General features: G+C 44.0%; 1 protein-coding gene across 2 annotated transcripts in view; it reads left to right on the top strand.

The window, feature by feature from the left end:
* The first annotated feature begins 259 nt into the window (after positions 1-259).
* Positions 260-23,097, top strand: part of DPYD (dihydropyrimidine dehydrogenase) — a 136,139-nt gene continuing 113,301 nt past the window's right edge. For both annotated transcript variants that reach the window (XR_013621839.1, XM_068104645.2), the window contains exons 1-6: positions 260-527; positions 11,018-11,128; positions 12,473-12,555; positions 12,658-12,745; positions 12,842-13,003; positions 19,035-19,231. Coding sequence is in view for 1 of the 2 variants with exons in the window: in XM_068104645.2 (XP_067960746.2) it covers positions 489-527; positions 11,018-11,128; positions 12,473-12,555; positions 12,658-12,745; positions 12,842-13,003; positions 19,035-19,231 (680 nt within the window). In the remaining variant the exon portion in view is untranslated. The remainder of the gene's footprint in view (positions 528-11,017; positions 11,129-12,472; positions 12,556-12,657; positions 12,746-12,841; positions 13,004-19,034; positions 19,232-23,097) is intronic.

Below are 23,097 nucleotides of genomic sequence, written 5' to 3'. Positions count from 1 at the left end.
GTTAAACTTCACCTGTTAATCGTTTGCCCAATCCATTAAAGAAGCTCGACTTTGCTCAATCTGATCACCTCCCTCTTTGCTATCTACCTTACCTGATCCAAGCTTTATGGAGCCATCAGCAAATTTAGAAAGCCGACCCTGAACCCCACCAACGTTGGTCCAACAACAACAACAACAACCGCAAATGGTGAAAAACAGTTGGAACAACGTTGGGCCAAGGTCAATCCTCCCACCTTGTGTGAACGTTATAAATATATGTACTGTAGGTGTGTGGCCTCTCCTCCCTGACATCAATAATACATCCAGGTAGTTTAAACGAGAGTAATTCAAATAGCTACAGGTGCTGATCAAGGAGTTCAAACCCGCATTGGCTGAGCGACTTTCTCCCCTTGTTGACACTTTTCATGAACATGTTGTACCTTTAGTGTCCGCCCACTGTGCTTTGCCTTCTGACGCACCTGTGAGCCTGATCGTCCCATGCATTCGCCATGAAGTGCACCGTGAGTCGTGACCTCCCGGACATCGAGGTGAGTCAGACTCATATACCCCCTGACTCCCCCACCCCAAACCCTTCCTCAATGTGTTTTCATTTAGCTGTTCACTCCATGTTTTCTACACTCGGAATCAGGCCCAGGCATCCTGCTTCTTCTATCCATTTTCACCTGGGGTCACACCTTCGTATTACCTATCACGTTTGGCCGAGCACCTCGTGAAGTGTGAAAAGTTAACACGAATAAGATAAACACCCTCAAACCAAGACCTAGATTTGCTCCCAAATGGGAGACTTTGGATCGATTGTTTTTCTTCTTTTACTTCTGCGCTTTATCCCACAAGTTTTATGACAACGATCTGGAGGCAAAGTCCGATAACAAACCCAAAATGGACTTTCCAAGCACAAGGCCTCATCCAAACTTGTTGATAACTGATTAACTACGAATGTAGGGCTGACAGGATAGTCTAGACCCCTAGGCCTCTCGAGCAGGGTGTTTTTCCTCCTTTTTCCTTTTTTTCTGGTTTTCCTGGTTTTTTTTCTCCTTTTTGGCATTGTTACCATCGTTAAAATGGAACATATGAGAAAAGGAAAATTTTGAAAGAAAAACAGAATTTTGTTTTACTCGTACAACCGCTAACGACGGGAGTGGCAGGAAGGGTCTTTCCTCTTTTGGGTATGTAGATTACAGTCGATCTATGGACGGATCTCAAGAACATTGGGGTGTGTGTTCATTTACCAAGTTTCTTGTGGAGAGATCGCCAAGTGGTTTAAGCATTCGAGCAAGAACTCAATTCAAAACCGTTAAGGAACGGCTGGCTTGGCAAGCGCTAGCTAGCTGCTTGGTAAATGAGCACACCCCAGTCTTCCTCCCTTTCAGTTTCGTGTTAAACAGCAGGAGCGAGTTTCGAAAGCTCGCTACGAAAAATGCCACGGTAGCGGCAGAAAGGGCCATATTATTATAATTCACCAAATGTCCGTCCGTCCGTTCCCAGGTACCGCAAAAACGGCTGAACCGATCGCAACGATATTTTGGGTGGGTAATCCTGGGACCCCCTGGAGTAAAATAGGGTATATTGTTTTTCCAATTTTCCAGTTTTTCCAAACACGGTGGAATAATATTTACCGATATGAACAGTGATGTGGCTTTTATTGAAATTCTACAAATACTGTTTAGATTTTGTGAGAATTATGAACCTGCAGCGAATGCGGAAGTGAACAGATGAAGGCAATGCGCGGGTTTGATAATATCCCAATACAACCGTCACTCAATCGTAATGTTAAATCGTTAAACGTTAATCGTGTTAATCGTTTTGTTAAAGTATCAATTGATGATTGGAATTGAGTGAATACAATTACGATTTTGAATTCGTAATTGTGTTCACCCAACCGTACGGAACTTCACATCAGGATTTAAATATTTGGTTATGTCACGAATGTTGTTAAAAGTTTATTTTTTATATTAATGTTATTTAATTTGTGATTGGAGTTATGCTGCTTGGAATGAAAAAAGAGATATCGAGTTCAAGTGAATGATGAAATGCCGTGACGGTTTTACGTTCTAGGCATGATATTCGCGGATCGTCATATGCAGATTCGCCATTGACTGGGTATAGAACAAACGTACCTGTTTGTTTGCATGCGGGTATGTTTTTCATGGAAGTCCTTCACAAACTTGCTGTCCATGTCGGACATACGACTGAAGGTGCTCCAGGAATGTGGAATTTATTGGTTTCATGCTTTAGCATTCGCCGTTTCTGCATTGTCTGTTTGCTTCTGGCCTCCCACCCATGCGTAGCACGGGTACCTCACTAGTGTTATTAACCCAACATTTGTGGGTTATATAGAGTACAGTAGATCTTCGCTCAGTTCTGTAAGTAAACCTTCCTTCATGGATGTCGGGATTCCTCCAAATTTCTTAATTTAGTGTTATAAAGAGCATTAGCGACTGTTTAAAAAGCAAATCATACGTGTTTGTGGTTTATAATATTTTTACTTCCTGTAGAAGGCATTGCTCTCACAGAAACGCTATTATAACTATAAGCTATTTAAACACGTTATCACTGAGGGGGAAAACGCCTTGGGGAAGTGGGACATTATTAGTATTAATATTGTTTTGTCATAACATTAATAATATGTGATTATCATTAATTTTGTTATTAAAAGCATCTTTGGAAAAACGCCACGATAAATCTTCTTCTTTGGAAAAAACGCCACGATAAAGCTAACTTAATACGGCTATACACCTCAACACGCAACCCATTGATGGCAATGGTGGGGAAAACCCGCTCGGGGGAGAAAACCCCCTTGGGGAGGGGGGGGGGGGAAATGAATGTGCTACAACCTTCATTATGTGACCCTTGGTCATCCTGTCAAGTTTGGTTGAGATTGGATAAGTAAGGACGAATGTATTGGCGTCAAACATTCATCAGACAGACGGACAGACACAAATGGCGTATTTTAGTATGATTCTCATAATTTTTCCAAGATATTTCACCATCGTTATTATAAGTATTTACTTATATTCTAAGTCTTAGAAAAAAAAAACGAGGACGAATAATCCTTATGCGATGACGTCACGAGCCCTATCTTAGGTGAATTGAAACACGTGAGGAACAACACTTCACAGATTAAAGTATCAGTATGATGGTTGAAATTGCTTCTTCTTCATCAGCTTTGAGGTGTGAGGCTTTGTCACAGCAAGCGCACATCGCATGTCATTGGCAAGATCCAATCCAATTCTTGCCTTGGTTCTAATGGTGATCATTGTGTAAAAGGCAGCCTTAGAGCAATAGGTTGTGGTAGATGGGATGAGGACTTTGAGAGCTATGGCGGGGAGAATGAGGTATTCAGCACCAGCTTTTCATCAGAAGGTTGCCAGGTCAGAATCCAGAAAGTCTGCTTTCAGTGTGTTATCTTCTCGGAGACCAAGGAACTCGAGTTTCGCTGTGCCCTCTGATCAGTCTAGCCTGGGTTTGAATCTTGAGCCAGCTACAAACTATCATCCAAGTGTCTTTCAGACAGAGTGAGGCATCAATGTGTTCGCTGGGCCGGGTTTATAATGGCGCCGAGTCCACACACAGGAAGGGGGCCATGGTGACTAGCCTGAGGAAAGAAAATGCAGGACACACAGGCACTGGTCAAGCAGGCTACCATAAATCCCATTGCCCATTATGCAGTCATAAGACCCATTGTGAATGTACTTTTGTACGTTTTATTTTATATTTTCATATTTATTATCTGTAATAATAAATGTCAGCGTGTGTGTGTCAGTGTCTGTGTGTCTCCTCCATAACTCCAAAACCATCAAACTTAGCAACGCAAAACTTTCCGTGCATACTAAGGGAGCTCCAATGGAGTGCATGAATGAAAACTGGGTGTTTGGGTAAATTACACACCCCTTTTGAAGACAATTGATCAGCTTATTAAATTAAAAGGAAAACACGCTTTACCCTTGGTGAGCCTGCTATCCCTCGCAGGGGTCTTAAGCTTTGTTTCGGCCTGTTCAAAAGCATCTTGCCTTGGAACAAGCTGCAGCAATTTCTGCCCGATTAAGCACTCAAAATTATTTTTTTCACTTTGCTCACTGACATCATCGAATGGCTGATCTTCATACCTACGAATTGCTGTATTCATCACTTTTGAAGGTGCTGTCATTTTCGAATTCGGAGCTTGGAGGGATTTTATGCTTTATATGAAGCGATTATCCACAATGGCCTCTCATAGACTAATACAGTATGTATGTATATGTTTATATATATATATATATGTCATATATATATATATATATGACATATATATATATATGTATATATAGGCTAACCCCCGCTCTAGCAGGGAACATGGCCTTAAAATGCATGTTGTTGTTGTTGTTGTTGTTGTTGTGTGTATATATATATATATATATATATATATATATATATATATATATATATATATATATGTATATATATATATATATATATATATATATATATATATATATATATATATATATATATATATGACAAGTATGGCTGTCCGTTCATCTGTTCTATGTTACGCTGATTGGCTGTGTGAGGCTCGGTGCACTGTAATTAGTTCCTGGCATGATTATCGTATAGGCTTCTTATTAAAAGCTGATATTCGAAATCTGATTCAATATTTTTATGATCAGAACTCATGGCCTAAATAATTATGTCGAAATCTAGAGTGAAATTGGAAAATAATTTGGAAGAAACAATTTTTAAAAACCCGATATCTAATTAAATAATATGCTCCGTGGGACGAGAGGTAAAACAGCTCTAAACCGAAGTGCTATATTCACAATCGCCATTAGTTCCCTTGAACTTTTCTCATCAGTGTGAAAAAAACAACAGTGACTATTAAAAGCATCATCAAATGTCGAAAGGTGGCAGCCCATTGGCGTCACAGGCGTTCTGAGGCACACAGTTTGTGTAGGCCTCAGGCTTCAAGCCTTCCAGTCTATTGGATAATATTCCTTTATGGCCCAGTGGAATTGGAATCAATCCAAGCTATATAAACACGATGCATTATATATGTACATAAGCAATGGCAATGTTTTGGCTTCATTACATAACCCGAGTTGTTATTTTTTTGAGGCATCGAGCAATCAAACCAGCGTTCTGTGCCTATGCACCACCCGCATTTTAAAATTTATTTCAGAAGCGAATGAGGCTGTGCTTACACATCGCTCACGTTATTTTTTATTATTATTTCTGCAGCAATTGAGGATGTGCTTATACACCGTAGGTTTGTGCGTTTCATATTTACGCCTGAAACACACCAAAGAAATCCCACCTAACGTTGTTTTTTCTTCATGTTTAGAATCCCATTACGACCCGTTCACATTTCCCATTCCTTCATTGCAAATAATTAATCGGACATAATGCATAACTTTGTGTGTATAATCCTCTGTGTTGTGTTGAGTTTTGTGTACCCATCATGATTGTATCGTATATGCTTATTAAAAGCTGATATGTTTGATTGTTTGATTTTATTTTACACCATATTTTGATGTTATTTTATTACCGGCCAGGGACACCAGTAATGTTCTTTTTGGATTCGGATTCTATTTTTTGTGTCAACTTTTGTTGCTCCCACGAAAGTCACTGTCTGTTCTTTGTTCTTGCTCTTCCATGAGCCTTGATGATGTATAAAAAAAAAATCCAGTATTCTTTTATTATGCATTTATTTATTAATATTAATAGTTTATTAATAAAGAAGTGCCACAAGTGCGTAAGATCACCATCCATGTAGCCACTGTTATTGATATGGGTCCCAGCAGAGTGTTTATATGTATGTCAGCACACAACAAAATCTTCTTCTTTCACTGGCAACTTATTTCGCTCCCAAAAAGTGTCTGTTTGCGGTATTGAACTCCAACCCCTGCCCTGTACCGTCACCCGATTATCTGCTGTTGCAAAAGTAATCATAGATTTACTTGGTTGAAAAAACCGTTTGCATGGTTATTGGCGTTTGCATGGGCAATGGGCCCCTAATTCCATGTATTCCATTTGAATTCATGTGAAGATGAGTGGCAAAGAGGGGAGACAGGGGAGGGAGAGGTGAGAAATGGGCATGTGGGGGTCGGCAGGTGAAGTAGGGGTAGACAGGCGAGGGAGAGGGGATTGGGTAAGGGAGAGGAGATTGGGGGAGAGAGTGGGGATTGGGGGAGGGCAGTGGGGGAGAGAGGGTTGGGAATAGGGGAGGGAGTGGGGGAGAGAGAGAGTGGGGGAGGGAAGAGAGAGAGGGGAAGGTGGAAGGGGATCCTATGCTAGCTTTTCCCATCACTTGGGATGGGTACTTATCCTAGTGAAAGTATATAATTGAAATTTGGAGCAAAATATGAAAGTTTTAAGGAACCACTAATTCTTATAACTGAGTGTATTTATGTATCAAGGCTGTCATCCCTCCTTCTGCACTGCCATCTTAATTCTTACCTCCATAGGATAGATTCCTGTTCCTTATCACCGGTTTTGAATGGAGTGCTTGGTTGAGTGCTTGCCATTTGGAGAGCGCTCTATAAGAAACTTGGTAACTGAACACACCCCAGATTCATTACATGGCGATGAGTAGAGTCCCTGTATATAGAGTTGTGTCAACTCAAATTTGGACGCCATTTTGTGTCTAAGTGTGTCGGATTAGATATACATGTACATTCGCGATATGGGGTGATATATTCTAAACCTGCTAAAAAAAATTTTACTACACATATTTAGTCTTATTATTACATACAGGTGATATTTGTTTTGTCAAAAACTCAGCTATTGCCGTGAAAAAGAGCTGTGTGGTGATATTAAAAGTGGTATGGCAATGCATATTACAAGCCAACACTGCATATAAGAGCTAACATTATAAGTAAGACAAACCAATGCTGTCGTTCTCTGAATTTTAATAACTTTTGGAAAGGAGTGTGGGCATATACAATATTTTTTAAAGGGTGCCGAGAGCAATTCCGGTGTAGGACTTCCAGCCGACATATAGTCTAACACACTTAAAACAAATTCTGTACGTGGTATTGCCATATTTCTATAGTGTACAACTTTAGTTTTATCGACATTTATATTCAATTTCCATTGTAATGATTTAACAAGCTGCAAGTCAGCTTCTGTCTCTGACATAAGGAAAACGTCATCGGCATCTAGTAAGATTGAAACGTTCATTTATTACTACACCCTTGCCCAGAACTCTGATGGATATTGCCTGATCGATTAATATGTTTCATAGCTGGCGACTTAATTAACACTTAATTTTCGACTGCGCCAAGCCGTAATTAAACAGAGAAAAAACTTTTAAAACTACCTGCAGTGTGCACGGTTCGTCTAGTCGAACAGATATGGAAAAGCACAGATAAGACGTCGTATTCACCATAACTTGTTTAATTTCACCAGGAACACGATGAGGCCAACACATAAACATTCAGCACAAAACTTGGTTCATACATTCAGTACAGAACATGATTCATACATTCAGACCGTAAGAAAACTCTGCCCGTAATACAACACTCTGACCAGACCAACACTTCATCCCACTACGTTCACTCCTCACAAGTGAAACTCATCACTACTCCGTTCACTCCTCACAAGTGAGACTCATCACCACTCCGTTCACTCCTCACAAGTGAGACTCATCACTACTCTGTTCACTCCTCACAAGTGAGACACCATCACTACTCCGTTCACTCCTCACAAGTGACAAGTCACAAGTCACAAGAATCACAAGCGGTCCGCTAGGACTACCCGAAAAAAATTGAGCAGGGTTCTTCCCACGGAAATGCATTTTTGGTCAGCTCCTTGAAGATTATAAACAAACACAAATCACTTCCCTTTAAAAGGGTTTTCAACGGACAGACAACCAAAAAAAAACCGAGCAGATAGAATTGCTTTTGAACATCGATCATCAAGCGGCGTGGGCCTACCTGGCAGAGTCTCGAGGAGTCGATCGCTTTCCAGCTCTTTCGTCTGACTTTCGCTTCCCAAATTTGTCTTCTGACTTTATCACTTGGAAATCTATACATCTTATATTTCCCAGATTGGTTTGAACAACCAAAAGCAGAACAACCAGTCATTTTGTTTGGCAATAAACAACATTCCCGTACCAAGCTGACGTTCACACACGGTGAAGTTAGACACAAAATGGCGCCACGAAATCACGTGACCAGAAATCTCGGGTCAGCGCATGGCGCAACTCTCTTTATACAGGGACTCTAGCGATGAGGATAAACAACTATACTCTTGTAGCGGTTACCGCTGGATGCACACAATCGCCTTGCACCGGCCAGAACACGGCCAGACGCGCCTCTCCCGGGCATGCCCGGACTCACTGTTCCCGGGCACGCCCGAACCTCCCGGGCACGCCCGGTCTCGTCTTTCCCGGGCATGCCCGCTCTCGCCTTTCCAGGGCTCGCCCAGAGCGTCCGGGCATGCCCGCTATCGCCTTTCCAGGGCTCGTCCAGAGCGCCCGGGCACGCCCAGCCTCGACTTGCCAGGCCGCAGCCAAACACACCCGGGCAGGTCCAGACTCGCCTTTCCAAGGCTCGCCCTTGACACCCGGGCATGCCCGGTATAGCTTTTGCCGGGCAAACTTCCCGACATAAATGTGTATATATATTGCTGCCCGATAAACGGGCTTTTGTCAGAATACCTGAGCTGTTTTGTTTCAATAAAGCAACTCGGACGAATTTCGTCTTTGGTCGCGTCAATTCTTTCGACTCGCGTTGGAGCGCAGTTCCTTCACTCTGACTTATTTCGGCCATATCGATGAATTTGTCCTTCAAGGGGGAAGATTTTGACACTTGGCAACGACGCAGGTTGGTAGGAACCGAAAGTTGATTTTTATTTTAATTATTTATTTTCCCAAATGTGGTTAAAAATGCTTTATTCACTGTCAGTGACTAGGAGGAGGAGGGAGGAGGGAGGGGAAGGAGTGGGGTGGGAGTCAGGAGGGAGAGGAAGGGATTGGGTTGGAGGAGATGGGAGGAGGGAAGGGAAGGAGTTGGGTGGGAGTCCAGAAGGAGGTTGGTTGGGAGAAGTCAGGAGAAGAGTGCAATCTGGTAGGGGAGGGTGTGGGGTTGGAACCCGCAGCACTGACCAATTTGATGTGACCGTGTTTCCCTTTTTTATTTTTTTTATTTTTTTTGTATACAAGATCGAGGCTCGTGAAAGAGCTCGTGAAAGACCTTCACTCATCGATTGGTCAATGCACTGACCAATTGGATGTGACCGTTTCGCAGCATCAGTATTTGTGTCTATTGTTGTCGCATCTATCCATGCCAGCAGGCAATGGTCCATCTAGGTGGTGCGGCAATCACATCCTCATCCTGTGTTTACTCACCTCTCACAATGTTGATGACAATATTGGTTATTACCCTGCGGCATCTTTATCAGATGCTTTTCTCACCTCGTGTCTCATCCTGGTAATTACTATATTGATCGGGGTGCTATCCTTGACAATTTTACATTTATTTGACTCGCCGGACACTAGGCGGCCATCCATGTATGGTGGGCTGATATGAGTACTCCACCCGAAGGGGGTGTGGGGTTGCCCGCTAGTCCATTAAGTTGTAGGATTTTGAATGTATGTTTTTATATTGCCAAGATCTGTATCAAAAAATATCTACACCATAAAACCGAATTTGTATATTGTCACCTGGAATGGGGTAGGGGGGGAGGGAAGAGCAAGGCTGGAGGGGGATGGCGGGGGACCATAGCTAGACTGTGGTGTAGTATTGTCTGTGTGTTTTGAGAAGGTTATATTGCCATGTAACAGGGACTTGTCAGAGTAAGTCATTTGTTACACATGACACTGGGGAGGCAGAATATGTAATTTATAGACAGGCTAAACAAACTTTTGTGGGCGTAAACACCTCTTGTTTGTGGGTGGGGCTATGTGAGGATTTCCCATGGCAGAGGCATACATGTCACATGTGTATGAAAAGCCGTCACAAACTGTCTGGCCAGTGTGTGTCAGCCGTGGTGGCGTAATATTCTGTGGAGCAGGAAGTGCCATTGCACATTTATTTTTAATGATGGCGCTGCCATGTGGGCGGTAAGGCCAGGAAAGAGACCTCGCTTGAAGGAGGGAGGGAACTCAAGAGAAACCTGACAATGAAGAAGAAGAGGCCTCATGTGTTTTTTGAGAGATCAGGAAGCCTCGTGTGAGAGGACGATCATGATCACGCCTGAGTTTTGGAGGAGAGATCGATCGTGGTTTCTTCTCAGTAGAATAGACCCAAACTGGAATCACCCTGTGTTTTGGGAGGGCCTGGAGGAAGAGGATGGAGAGCAGACCAGGAGGTCACAGTCTAAAAAGGCCAAAGGGGGCCGCAAGGCCTGGTTTTTGAGCTACTCGTCGCTGGTGCTGCTCGTGACAGGTTTACGTCATCTATAGACCGACTTCGTCACTGGCTCTCGTCTTGCACCTGGTTTCCGGGCTGCATTGAGTCTTGCATCCACCCTGCACATTGTAGAAAAGGGAAGTCTGCCTGCATTCTTTTCTTGTTTTATAAGTGTGATTTGTGGTGCCTAGTGGGTTAGGGTTTGCTTTATTTATCATCATTGTACATAAGTTTGCATATTCCCATTCACCTCTTTATGTCCTTTTTGATTCACTTGGTTCATACCATTTATGAGAGTGTCTTGTCTACCGTCTTCCCTGTACTTTTCTTTTCAAAATTAAAGGTAAGAAAACGTGTTTGAGCCATCTGCTTTTCATGTGTGTTTACCATCAATTTTGGCCCAATTGAATGATTAATTGGGCAGTGGTAAAGCTATACAATTTATTGAATGCAGTGCAATAAAATACTGTTTGGGCCATGTCCCGTAAGGAAAGGCCCAGGTGCTGAGGATACTGTCTTAACGGAGCCTCAGACATGACAATATTTATACATTTGTTTGTTTGTTTATATATGCTTAAAAAACGAAAAAACTACTGACCCAAATCCAACCAAATTTTACATGTTGCCTGAGGGTATCCCAAGTATGGTTTCTGTCAGGGTATCCCTAATCAGGATCTTGGCCTTGACAGAGCTTGCTGGAACTGAACCCCCGGGTGAAGACCCATGCAGTGGTGCGTCCGACAACTGAAACCCGGTTGGAAAGGAAACACTGGAAGCGAAATGCAGACAAATCCTGCTTGGTATGTTGCAATTATAATATCTTGTGACTGTCATGTTTTACATGTATGACGTCATTTATTGGCATGATGCAATTTTTACCCGGTGCATGAAAAGCAGAGTTAAGCAGTTGGTTCACTTCTATCTGTCCTTCTGTCCACAAACATCAGTTTATGATTGATGGACCAATTTTTTTTTTTTTTTTTTTTTTTTTTGTATACAATATCGAGGCTCGTGAAAGAGCGAACATTAATCACACAGAAAGACAAACCGACACATAAAACATATAACATAGGGAGCGGTAGACAAGATGGGGAGAGAGGGGGAAGGACACAAACACAACATTTGAGAGCAGGGACCGAGAGACATGGAGACATCGAGAGATCTGAGAGAACAGATTTGATTCCAATTGAATGTTATATTTTGAACACGATTTGGAAAACGAACCTACAGGTTAGCAGTATGTTGGCTCTGGATTTGGCCCGATCTCGCATGTACAGAGACGTGTGAATTAATTATTTTACTCTGTCGGGCTGTCTGGCAGTCAAACAAAATTGAAAATCATTCCAAACAGGAAACTTACTGTTTTTAAGGACGTCATAAAGGACACAAACATCAGGCACGAATAACTCACGTAACATGTTAAATAAGGTGGTGTGAAAGACGTCAAAGGTGGTAAACTTCTGGAATAATTTTTTTTATACAACCTTTGCGTTATTTATTTTATTTCAATTTAATTACATACTTAAGTACTGTAGAACACAAATAGCCTTCTTATTGCTTCCAAAAACCTCCAGCGACCCATCCAGGATTGTGCCCAATAGCCAAGAAACTTAAGATGCAAAAGCAGTGGTCTTCTTTTTCATTCTTGGGGGAGATGCATGTATGCTTTCTCAATGCTTTGCCTCTCCTTGGTGTCCTTGTGTTTATACATCTCCCACCCCCCCCTTCCCACGCCGCCCCCCCCCAGCCCTCTCCTTCCCACACATTCCCGATGTCCCTGCTCTCAAATGTTGTGTTTATGTGCTTCCCCTTCTCTCCCCATCTTGTCTACCGCTCCCCTTTTTATATACTTTGTTTGTTTGTCCTTTCCCCTTCCCATGCCGCCTCCCCTCCAGCCCTCTCCCTCCCACACATTCCCGATGTCCCTGCTCTCAAATGTTGTTTATGTGCTTCCCCTTCTCTCCCCATCTTGTCTACCGCTCCCCTTTTTATAGACTTTGTTTGTTTGTCTGTTTGATTTGTTTGTGTGATAAATGTTAGCTCTTTCACGAGCCTCGATTATGTATACAAAAAAAAAAAATCCATTGTCTGCATCTGACACGTTGTCTGAGGCCACGATGTGTGCACCCGACCCCTTGTTACAGGGCTGTACAGAGTTGAAAAATAACTTTGATGACGTCAAACACACAACACTCAGTGAACGTGGAGCCTTGAGAGAGGCGACCAGGTCAGTTCTCCACTTTACACACAATATTGTAGATGACCCCCAATTTCAAAACGAGATGCAGGCTTTTGATTTGCACTTTGAGCAATGCATTCTGGGTACCAGGTGCCTCAAATGTGCAGACGCCCCTTGCCAGAAGAGCTGCCCAACGCAGATTGACATTAAAAGCTTCATAACCAGCATCGCTAACAAGGTACGATGCAGCAGAACTCAACAGGTTCTCTTTTTACACGTTTTTACCTTCAGGTAGTTTTCCTTCCTGTTTCGACGTCATGATGTGTCTTTACAGAACTACTATGGAGCAGCCAAGGCAATCTTTTCCGACAACCCACTGGGGCTGTCCTGTGGTATGGTTTGTCCGACCTCTGACCTCTGTGTCGGTGGCTGCAATCTCTATGCTACTGAAGAAGGCCCGATAAATATATCTGGCTTGCAGCATTTCGCAATCGAGGTAAACTCCAGAAGCCGAGGTGTGCTGTCCACCCTACTCGTAACTGTATGTAATCCGCCAGCCAGCCAAACTCCATTCATGCTGACATGGGAGTCAGGGAATAGTCTCCAATATCCGAGTGTTTTTAATGAAGGAGTAAATGAACGATGAACAAGGAATACAACTGAAAAGGATATGAAATACTGGACAATTACTAACAATGCTCTAAGCAACGCAATTACAATTACAACAATTACAATTACAGCAATTACAATTACAGCAATTACAATTACAAGAAAAGCCACATAACTGTATTAGAAAGCATCTGAAAATGCAAAGCTGGTTCTCCTCCGTTTGTATTCAGACGTCTTCTTCTTCATCTTCTTCTTCTTCTTCTTCTTCTTCTTCATGCTCACAATAACGAAGACAATGAAAAAAAAATACAAAATGAAAATTGATGATTTTATGCAACCTTGACCTTTGGATAAAACAAAAACAAAATCGACTCCTACCGTTTGATTAGTGAACCAATTCAGCTACCCGATATGCAGATTCTTTAAATTTCAGCTCAATCGGGTGAAAATTGAGGATTTTACACAACCTTGACCTTTGACCTTTTGACCAAATTATTAATTTGCCTTCTCCATATTCTCATAATAAAGCTTTGTTGAAAATTTGATAAAACTCAAATGGTAAATTGAAATTTCAGGTCAATTGGATGAAAATTGATGATTTTATGTGACGCTGACCTTTGACCTTTTGACAAAATTATTAATTTGCGTTATCTGTATTATTATAATAAAGGTTTGGTGAAAATTTGATGACGATAGCTCAAATGGTAAAAAAAAGTTACGGCCAGTACAGAAAGACAAGACAGACAGACAGACAGACAGACAGACAGACACACACACAGAAGTCATTATTAAACCCCGCATCCTCCTATGCATTGGACGGGATAACAATAGTCAACTGGTGCTTGATGACACGGTACAGGCCAACCGAGCCATCAAATGCAAACTCAGCATACAATAACATGTTTCAATCGCTATACATCAAAATTCTTCGTGACATAACAAGTTGAACTGCCAAATGACCCCCGTGTACTTACAGGCAATGACTGAAGGCGTAGCAACGAGGATTGTGAGGAATTAACTCAGACACAAGTTTTTTTTGTTTTTTTTGGTTTTTTTTCTATACTGAATCGAGGCTCGTGAAAGAGCTAACATTTACTTCACAAACAAATCAACCAGACAAACAAAATACCCCAAAAGAGGGAGCGGAAGACAAGATGGGGAGAGAAGGGGAAGCACACAAACACAATATCCGAGAGCAGGGAGATGTGTGGAAGGGAGAGGGCCCGGGGGGAGGAGGCATGGGAAGGGTGGGGGGGGGGGGGGGGGGGGGAGGGAGAAGTATAAAACACAAGGACACCAAGGACTTCCTGGACAGAAGTTGGTATTTCAAAAAAGTGGATTTGGGGTGAAATTAGCGGGGGTAGAAAAGATCAAGGTTTTGGATGGGGGAAGATAAGAGATGGTGGTGAACAGCTGTTTTAAAGACTTGGAGGGTGGAGTGGGATTGAAGAGAGTGAGGGAGTTTGTTCCAGAGGCGGGAGAAAAGAGGAATGAAGGAGTGAAGGTGAGCAGAGAGTCTTGATTTTGGCAGTTTAACCATAAGAGGGTTGCAGGCAGATCTTGTGCGACCTGTAGGAATATTTGCGGGACAGAGCCCAGAGAGAGCTGGGGGGGGGGGGGGCAAGGCCAGAGAGGAGTCGGTAGAAGACGGAAAGACCACCAACCTGCCTGCAGTGAGTGAGTAAGAGGCCCTTGGAGTTAGCTTCATCGCGGGAGATTCCAATGATTCTGAATGCTTTGGTTTCAACAGCGTGAAGGCGAGCTAGGTGTGACGCAGGAGCACCAGCCCAGAGGGGAGAGAAGTATTCCATTGAGCTGCGGATGAAAGCCTTGTATGTGGTGAGGAGGGCAGGTGTGCCAAGGAAGGACTTCGCACGACGGAGGATGCCCAGTCGGCGACTGGCTTTGGAGGCCAGATTTGAAATGTGGTTTTCCCAGGAAAGATCATGGCAGATAGTGAGACCCAAAAGCTTGAGTGACAGAACTTCTTGGAGAGGATTATTCAGAAAGTGGATGGGAGGGTTGTCCAGTTGGTCTTTTCGGAGAGACATCGTAAGAGTGTGAGATTTGTCAGGATTGAAAGACATGTTCCACTTGTTTGCCCAGTCTGTGATTTTGTCAAGGTCTGCAGAGAGTGAGGAGGCTGCAGACTGCCGATCTGAGGGATGAAGAATGGAGCGACAGAGAGTAGAGTCGTCAGCAAAGAGATAGAGAGGATTTTCAAGAGAGTCAGAGAGATCATTGATGAAGACCAGAAAAAGCACAGGGCCCAGAACACTGCCTTGGGGGACTCCAGCCTGAACAGGAAGAGGAGGTGAGAGAAACCCATTCAGGGCCACACGTTGACTATGACTAGAGAGGAAGTCCGCCAGCCATGCGTGGAGATTTCCATGGATACCAAAAGAGGAGAGTTTGGTGAGCAGAGCGGGGTGCTAGACTGTATCGAAGGCACATGATATGTCAAGGGAGACTGCTCTGATTTCCTGTTTGGCGTTGAGGACCTCCATCCATTGTTGAGAAAGCAGAAGCAGCATGTCCAGAGTGGAGTGTCCAGGTCTGAAACCAAATTGATGATCAGAGATCAAGCCATTGGAGAAGAGGAAATATTTCGTATCTGAAGCAATGATGGATTCCATGACTTTGCTGATAATTGGGAGAAGGCTGATTGGTCTGTAGTTGCTGGGATCTGTTTTTGCACCTTTTTTGTGCAAAGCGGTGATGTTGGCAGATTTCCAAGCAGATGGAAGATGACCTTGAGCAAAAGAGAGGGTGAAGAGAACAGAGAGAGGGAGTGAAAGAGCGGAAGAACATGATTTTAGGACTCGTGGGCTGATGCCGTCAGGTCCAGTTGCAGAATCAGAGTCGAGGGTTGACAGAAACTTTTCCACCTTGTCAGAAGGAAAAGACACAGAGTCCAGGAGCAGCTGGGTACGACTGGGTACGGTGGGTACAGAGAGGGATGGGTTTGGGACACAAGATTTAGAGGCAAACACAGAGTTGAGGCATTCAGCTTTTTCACGTGCGGAGTCAGCTGTATGGCCATTTGAGGTGAGGGAGGGGATGGAGGGGGAACAAACACCAGAAACAGATTTGACCAGACGCACCCGGATTTGGAAGAGGGAGACAGATAAGAGAGTTCGGTCCTGAGAACGGAGAGATATTGTTTCCTGGCTCTCCTGAGGGTGGACACACACTTGTTTCGGGCTTTGGGAAAGGAAATGAGATTTCCTTCCGTTGGATTTGCTTTCCAGGAGACGAAAGCAAGTTGTTTCTGGGCAATAGCCTCACCACAAGATTCCGTGTACCATGGACGGGAGGAAGGGTATGACAACTCAAGACGAGATGGGATAAATCTGTGCATGAGAGAGAGCAATTTACTTTGGAAGAATTCCCAGGATGCGTTGATGTCAGAGGCAGTAGAGATGGGAGACCAGTCCAGATGATTGATGGCTGCTTGAAGACCGTGCCAGTTGGCCTGAGTGAAATGCCAGACTCGTCGACGCTGAGGAGGCTCTCTGAGAATGGTCAGAGAGATGTCCACTTTAACAAGCACATGATCAGAAGAGCCGATTGGAGCAGAAGAAGAGCAGCAGACATTTTCAGGGAAGTTAGTCATAACCAAGTCCAGAAGAGAAGATGCTCCGTTGACTGAGATCCGGGTCGGGAAATTGACAGATTGTGTCAGTCCCAGTGAGTCTCAGAAATCCTTTGCTGAGGAGCCATGGCTGGTGAGAGGGGTACCCACCCCCAGCCAACTGGCATGGTGACAGTTGAAATCACCACATATGAGGAAGAGAGAGTTGGGATGGGTAGATAGAAGTTGGTCCATATTATCAGACAGCGAGATGTAGATGGAGTCATCACTGTTTGGTGGACGGTACAACACACATATGAACAAAAGATGGGAGCGAAGGGGCAGCCGTAGCCAAAGGTATTCCTGGGGGTGAGGTGGAGAGAGGGCAGTGCAGGGCGAGTGAGGAAGAGAGTTTTTTTATAAAGATAGCAACCCCACCTCCAGGACGAGGCTCAGGTCTATCATACCGGAGGAGGGAGTAACCTGGGAAAGATACCAAGGAATCAGAGACATCATGAAGGAGGAAAGTTTCTGTTAAGCAGATCACGTCTGGTTTGTCAGAAGCAACCTGTATGGAGAGATCAGTTAAGTTTGAGCGAAGGCCCCGGATGTTTGAGGTCCATACTGTTAAGGAAGAGGAAGGGGGAGCATCGGATACAGAACAGGGGGGGGGGGGGGGGAGCGGTAGGGTAAGATGTGGAAGAGGAGGAAGGGGTAGGGAGAGCTGTTGAAGGTGTGTCAGAGATTACAGAATAGCTTGGAGAAAGGGAACAATGGAGCAGACAAAAGGTTTGATGGTGATTGGGTGAGGCACAGTGAGGTGTTATTTGAGGAGGGGGAAGAGTGAGGCAGAAGGTTGAGGGAGAAGAAGGTGAAAGTTTGAAGGGGGAAGAAGCGGGGAGGACGCTTTGAGGAGGAGGGGTGAGACGGGAGTCTAGGAGGGGAGGAGTGAGGGAGAGTCTCGGAGGGGAGGGGTGTGGGGGGAGTCTAGGAGGGAAGGGGCAGGGGGGGAGATTTGAAAGGGATGGGTGATGGGGATGATTTGGGGGGGAGGGGCAAGGGGGAAGATTTGGAGGGGAGGGGTGATGGGGAAGATTTGGAGGGGAGGGGTGAGATTGGATTTTAGAAAGTGTACGATTAATGGGAAACGAACATTTATTGCAAAATGAGTTTCTTGAGACATTCGAATCAAAAATACGTTTGAGGACGCTGAAGGATGGGTGGAGTTCTGGAGAGTTTAGGGAATGAATGAAAGATGCACTGTAAGAGATGGAATTTTTTTTTGGAATGAATAGATTTGGTGAGCAAGTCGAAAGCATCCTTTTATTGAAGAAGAAGAAAAAGGTGTTATAGAATATGACAAAATAAAGTTCTTGAACTTTATTCACAAGTTATGGAAGGCTCAGAGCCATCACTTCCTCTTAGGTCACACCCTGTTGCATCACTTCCTGCTACATTAACACAAATGGTCAGTTTGTGGCACCAACACACAAAGGTGCACAAAATATGTGTAAAATAATTTCAGAATGATTGGAATCTCCTGCGATGAAGTTAACTCCGAGGGCCTTTCACGCACTCACCACAGGCAGGTTGGTGGTCTTTCTGTCTTCTATCGACTCCTCTCCGGCCTTGCCCCCCCAGCTCTCTCTGTGCTCTGTCCCCCCAATATTCCTTCAGGTCGCACAAGATCTGCCAGCAACCCTCTGATGGTTAAACTGCCGAAATCTCGGCTCTTTGCTCACCTTCACTCCTTCATTCCTCTTTTCTCCCACCTCTGGAACAAACTCCCTCACTCCCTTCAATCGCACTCCTCCCTCCAGGTCTTTAAAACAGCTGTTCACCACCATCTCCTATCTTCCCCCATCCAAAACCTTGATCTTTTCTACCCCTGCTAATTCACCCCAGATACTTTTTTTTTTTGAAATTCCAACTTCTTTCCTGGAAGTCCTTGCAGTGTTCATATGTTTTATACCTCTCCCACCTCCCCCAAAGCCCTCACCCTCCCACATTTCTCCCGATGTCCCTGCTCTCAAATGTTGTGTTTGTGTCCTTCCCCCTCTCTCCCCATCTTGTCTGCCGCTCCCCTTATTTTTTGTGTTTTGTGTGTCGGTTTGACTTTTTGTGTGATTAATGTTCGCTCTTTCATGAGCCTCGATCTTGTATACCCCGAAAATTTGCTATCCGAGGGCTCCACTCAAAAATGCACAAAACACATGCATAAAGGGCGGAACAATAGGCCTTCAATATTTTTACATCTTCGGACAATTTAACTGTCATGCGTAAGCGAGGACGGACTTAAAATGTACGGTATTATATTTCGGTTTTTTTCCCCATCTTGGAACAGATGTTCCGACAGATGCGAATCCCACAGAGCCGTGACCCGAGATTGCCCCCCTCATCAGCTATGCCACCCCCTTTTCACCAACCGGTAGCTCTGATTGGTTGTGGACCTGCCAGCATCAGTTGTACCACTTACCTGGCCCGACTCGGCTACACAGACCTTACCATCTTCGAAAAGAGCAGCTACCCTGGTGGGCTCAGGTGTGGACCTTTTAGGAGTGTATTTCTAATATTGTGCAGCACTTGACTAATTTGTTAATAGTATGGTATAAAATGGCCTCATGTTGTCACCTGCAACTGGCAGGATATCCTCGAGGTACACGCACTCACCGCTAAGCTACCTAGCCTGGGTTTGAATCCCGACCCAGCTATAAACTGCCATCCTGGTGTTTCACAGGCAGGGTGATTCATCAATGTGAGTACCGTCCCTCAGATGTATCTAATGGACGTTAAATGTCCCACGGTGTCCTTCACAAAGAGTAGGTGAGCTATCGCCAGCACCATGGCCAAATTCCAAATTCCTGTCCTATCTGCTTAGTCAGGAGTCAGGCCTGGCCAGCACGTTCGTGAAAGACTTGGGCAAAAAACCTTCTCTGGCCAAACCCGCAAGGGAGTGTGAATAAGTGTGGCCGTTAAAGAAGAAGAAGTTGTCACCTGCAACATATGTTTACTTATTTTAATATTTTATTGGGCTTTGCATATTTACATAAAGTATCCCTTTAGTATCCCAATGATAGGCCGGATCCAGATACAGATCTTCAACAAAATCGAATAATGTCGTCCTTGTCACACACCCAACATGTCTGCCAAATTTCAGACGAATCCGTTCACAACTTTTTGAGATATCCTGTTCACAGACAGACAAACAGACACATAGACAAACAGACAGACAAACAGACAGACAAACAGACGGACAGACAAACAGACAGACAGACAGACAAACAGACAGACAAACAGACAAACAAACAGACAAATAGACAGACAAACAGACAGACAGACAGACAAACAGACAGACAAACAGACAGACAAACAGACAAACAGACAGACAAACAGACAAACAGACAAACAAACAGACAGACAAATAGACAGACAGATAGACAAATAGACATACGGATAGACAAACAGACAGACAGACAGACAAACAGACACACAGATAGACAAACAGACATACAGACAGACAAACAGACAGACAAACAGACAAACAGACAGACAAACAGACAAACAGACAGACAGACAGACAAACAGACAGACAGACAAATAGACGGAGGTGAAAACATAACCTCCATCCACCTTCAGTGGTGGAGGTAAAAGTTGTGCATTTTATTAATCTGTGTTCTCCATGTTCTCATAATAAAGGTTTGTTGAAGATTTGATGACAAAAGCTCAAATTGTAGAAACGTTATGGCCTGCGCAGACAGACAGTTATCATTATCAGTATACCATTTTCATTGTTATCATCATTTTCATTATCACTCTGCATTTGCCAAAGCAGCCCCGAAAACTTTTGATCGTTTTTCCTGCCGAGAAATAAACAGTTTACGGGGAGGGGTCTTCATGTTATAGCCCTTTTCCCTGAGCAACCACATTCCCGGAAGTCATCTCCAAGTTGAACCCCCACCTCCACTCCAACGATAAATCCAAGATGGCCGCCCAAAAAACCCCTGATATAGGAGATTTCTTATAATTACCAACTTGGTAGAAATGGAACGATGATTTGTGTGACCAACATCGGTTTTCAGGTTTGGGGAATTAATTTATGCAATACTTTTTGCTATCGGAACATATCTCTCATTAGTGTAAATCCAATATGGCTGCCGTACGATACACCCGATGAATAGCCGACATGGGTAATCTCCTAACTTTTGAAGTAAAGGACCATAGAAGTACAGTTTTGGCATCTAATCATAGGTTTCCAGGTATGGGGAATTGATTAAAGATAATATTGTGTTGATTGGAGCATTGTATGTTGTCATCAATCAAATTATAGCTGACATAAGAACATGATAAATTTGAACGAGACCATCAGACATCAGACCCTAAACCTGGAAACCTATGATTACATACAACAACAACAACAACAACATGCATTTTAAGGCCATTTTCCCTGCTAGAGCGGGGGTTAGCCTTGCGGTCCCCATGACAATCTTCTCCATTTTGCCCTATTTTCTGCATCTCCCCTTGTTAACCCCCTTGCCCGCATTTCTTCTTCCACCATCTTTAGCCAAGTCTTTCTCGGTCTTCCCCGTCCTCTACTTCCTTCCACATTAATTTCCATCACTCTTCTCAACCAGTCACTTTCATCCTTCCTCAACACATGACCAAACCATCTCAACCTGTTCCTCTTCACAGCATCAATCACAGGCAATATTCCCATCATCTTTCGCAATTCATCATTTGTCTTCCTCTCTCTCAACGATACTCCGCACATCCATCGAACCATTCGCATTTCCACCCTTTCCAGCCTTCGTTGCTGCTCTACGTTCATTACCCATGTCTCGCTCCCATAAATCATAACACTTCTCACACATGCAGCATACACCTTTCCCTTCAGCTTCAGCGACACTCCCCTCCTCATCAGCATGCCACTCAGTTCCCGAAACTTCTTCCATGCACATCTCACTCGAGGAACCGTTGCCGAGTCTGATCCACCTTCTCCATTCAGCATGTCTCCGAGGTAGCAAAATGTTTTCACACCTTCCAGCTTCACGCCGTCTCCAAGATCCAACTCAACATTTCCTCCATCTGCAGCTTCTGTGCACACCTTACATTTGAATGTAGCTGCCACACTGGTAAATGACCCTCTCAGACCACTACATTTTTGATGAACCCACTCAGCGCACATTGTACATTGAATGGAGTTCACTCCGACACCCTTCCTGCACACAGCACACGGCCACTTCCCAGTTCTTTCCACCTCACCACATGCTTTACCACTTGCCATCACCTTCGTCTTTCCGATATTCACCTTCAGACCTTTTGTCTCCATACATTCCTTCCACTTGTTCATCTTTTCCTTCAGTCCATCCATACTTTCCGCAATCAACACCAGATCATCTGCATACAACAACTCCCACGGTAAACCCTCCTTTACGTTCTGAGCCAGCACCTCCATCACAGCTACAAATAGTAGTGGACTTAGTACCGACCCCTGATGCACTCCCACCTTCACCTCAAACTCACCACTGTTCCCGTCCTTCGTCCTTACAGCTGTGCGCGCTCTTTTGTACATTGCCATCACGACTCTGATCAACCATTCCTCCACTCCTAACTTCCTCAATGCCGATGTCAATACTTTGCGTGGAACCCTATCGAATGCTTTCTCCAGATCAACAAACCCAAGAAACAACTTCTTCCTCTTCTCCATGTACTTCTCCTGCAACTGCCTCACAATGAAAAGCGCGTCTGTCGTTCCTCTTCCTGGCATAAATCCAAACTGCATTTCGTCGATCTTCACTTTCTTCCTTATCCTCCTCTCCAACACCCTTTCCAATACCTTCATTCCATGCTCCAATAACTTTATCGCTCGGTACGAGCCACACTCCAGAGGGTCACCTTTCCCCTTGTATAGAGGGACGAGGGTACTCAGTTCCCAATCCACTGGAATGCGGCCTTCTTTCACCACCAGATTACAGATCTCTGTCATTCTCCTCACACCCCAACTTCCTGCTGCCTTTAACATATCTCCCACAACTCCCGTCGGCCCTCCCGCTTTTCCACTCTTCATTGCTTTCATCGCTTCCTCAACTTCCTTCTCAGTTATCTTCTCTGCCGGTCCTAAAACTGGGTTACTCTCTATGTTGCCATCCCATTCATTCTCTGTATTCAACAGCATTTCCATATTTTTTTTCCATCTTCCTTTAATTCCATCTGGGTCGACAACGATTTGTCCCACTTCATCCTTCAAGCAACTCACCCCCATCACATCACACCTCTCTTTCGCTATCTGCTTTGCAATCCTGAATACTGCTTTCTGACCCTCTTCCGAATCCAAGCGGGATTTGATTACCTACCAAAACCATATTTTTATATCCTTTACCTCAAAAGTTATGAGATTACCCAATTAAGGT

The sequence above is a fragment of the Myxine glutinosa genome, chromosome 1 (assembly GCF_964187855.1).
Source record: "Myxine glutinosa chromosome 1, kmMyxGlut1.1, whole genome shotgun sequence".
Taxonomy (NCBI): Eukaryota; Metazoa; Chordata; class Myxini; order Myxiniformes; family Myxinidae; genus Myxine; species Myxine glutinosa.
This window is presented reverse-complemented; position numbering and strand designations above follow the sequence as displayed.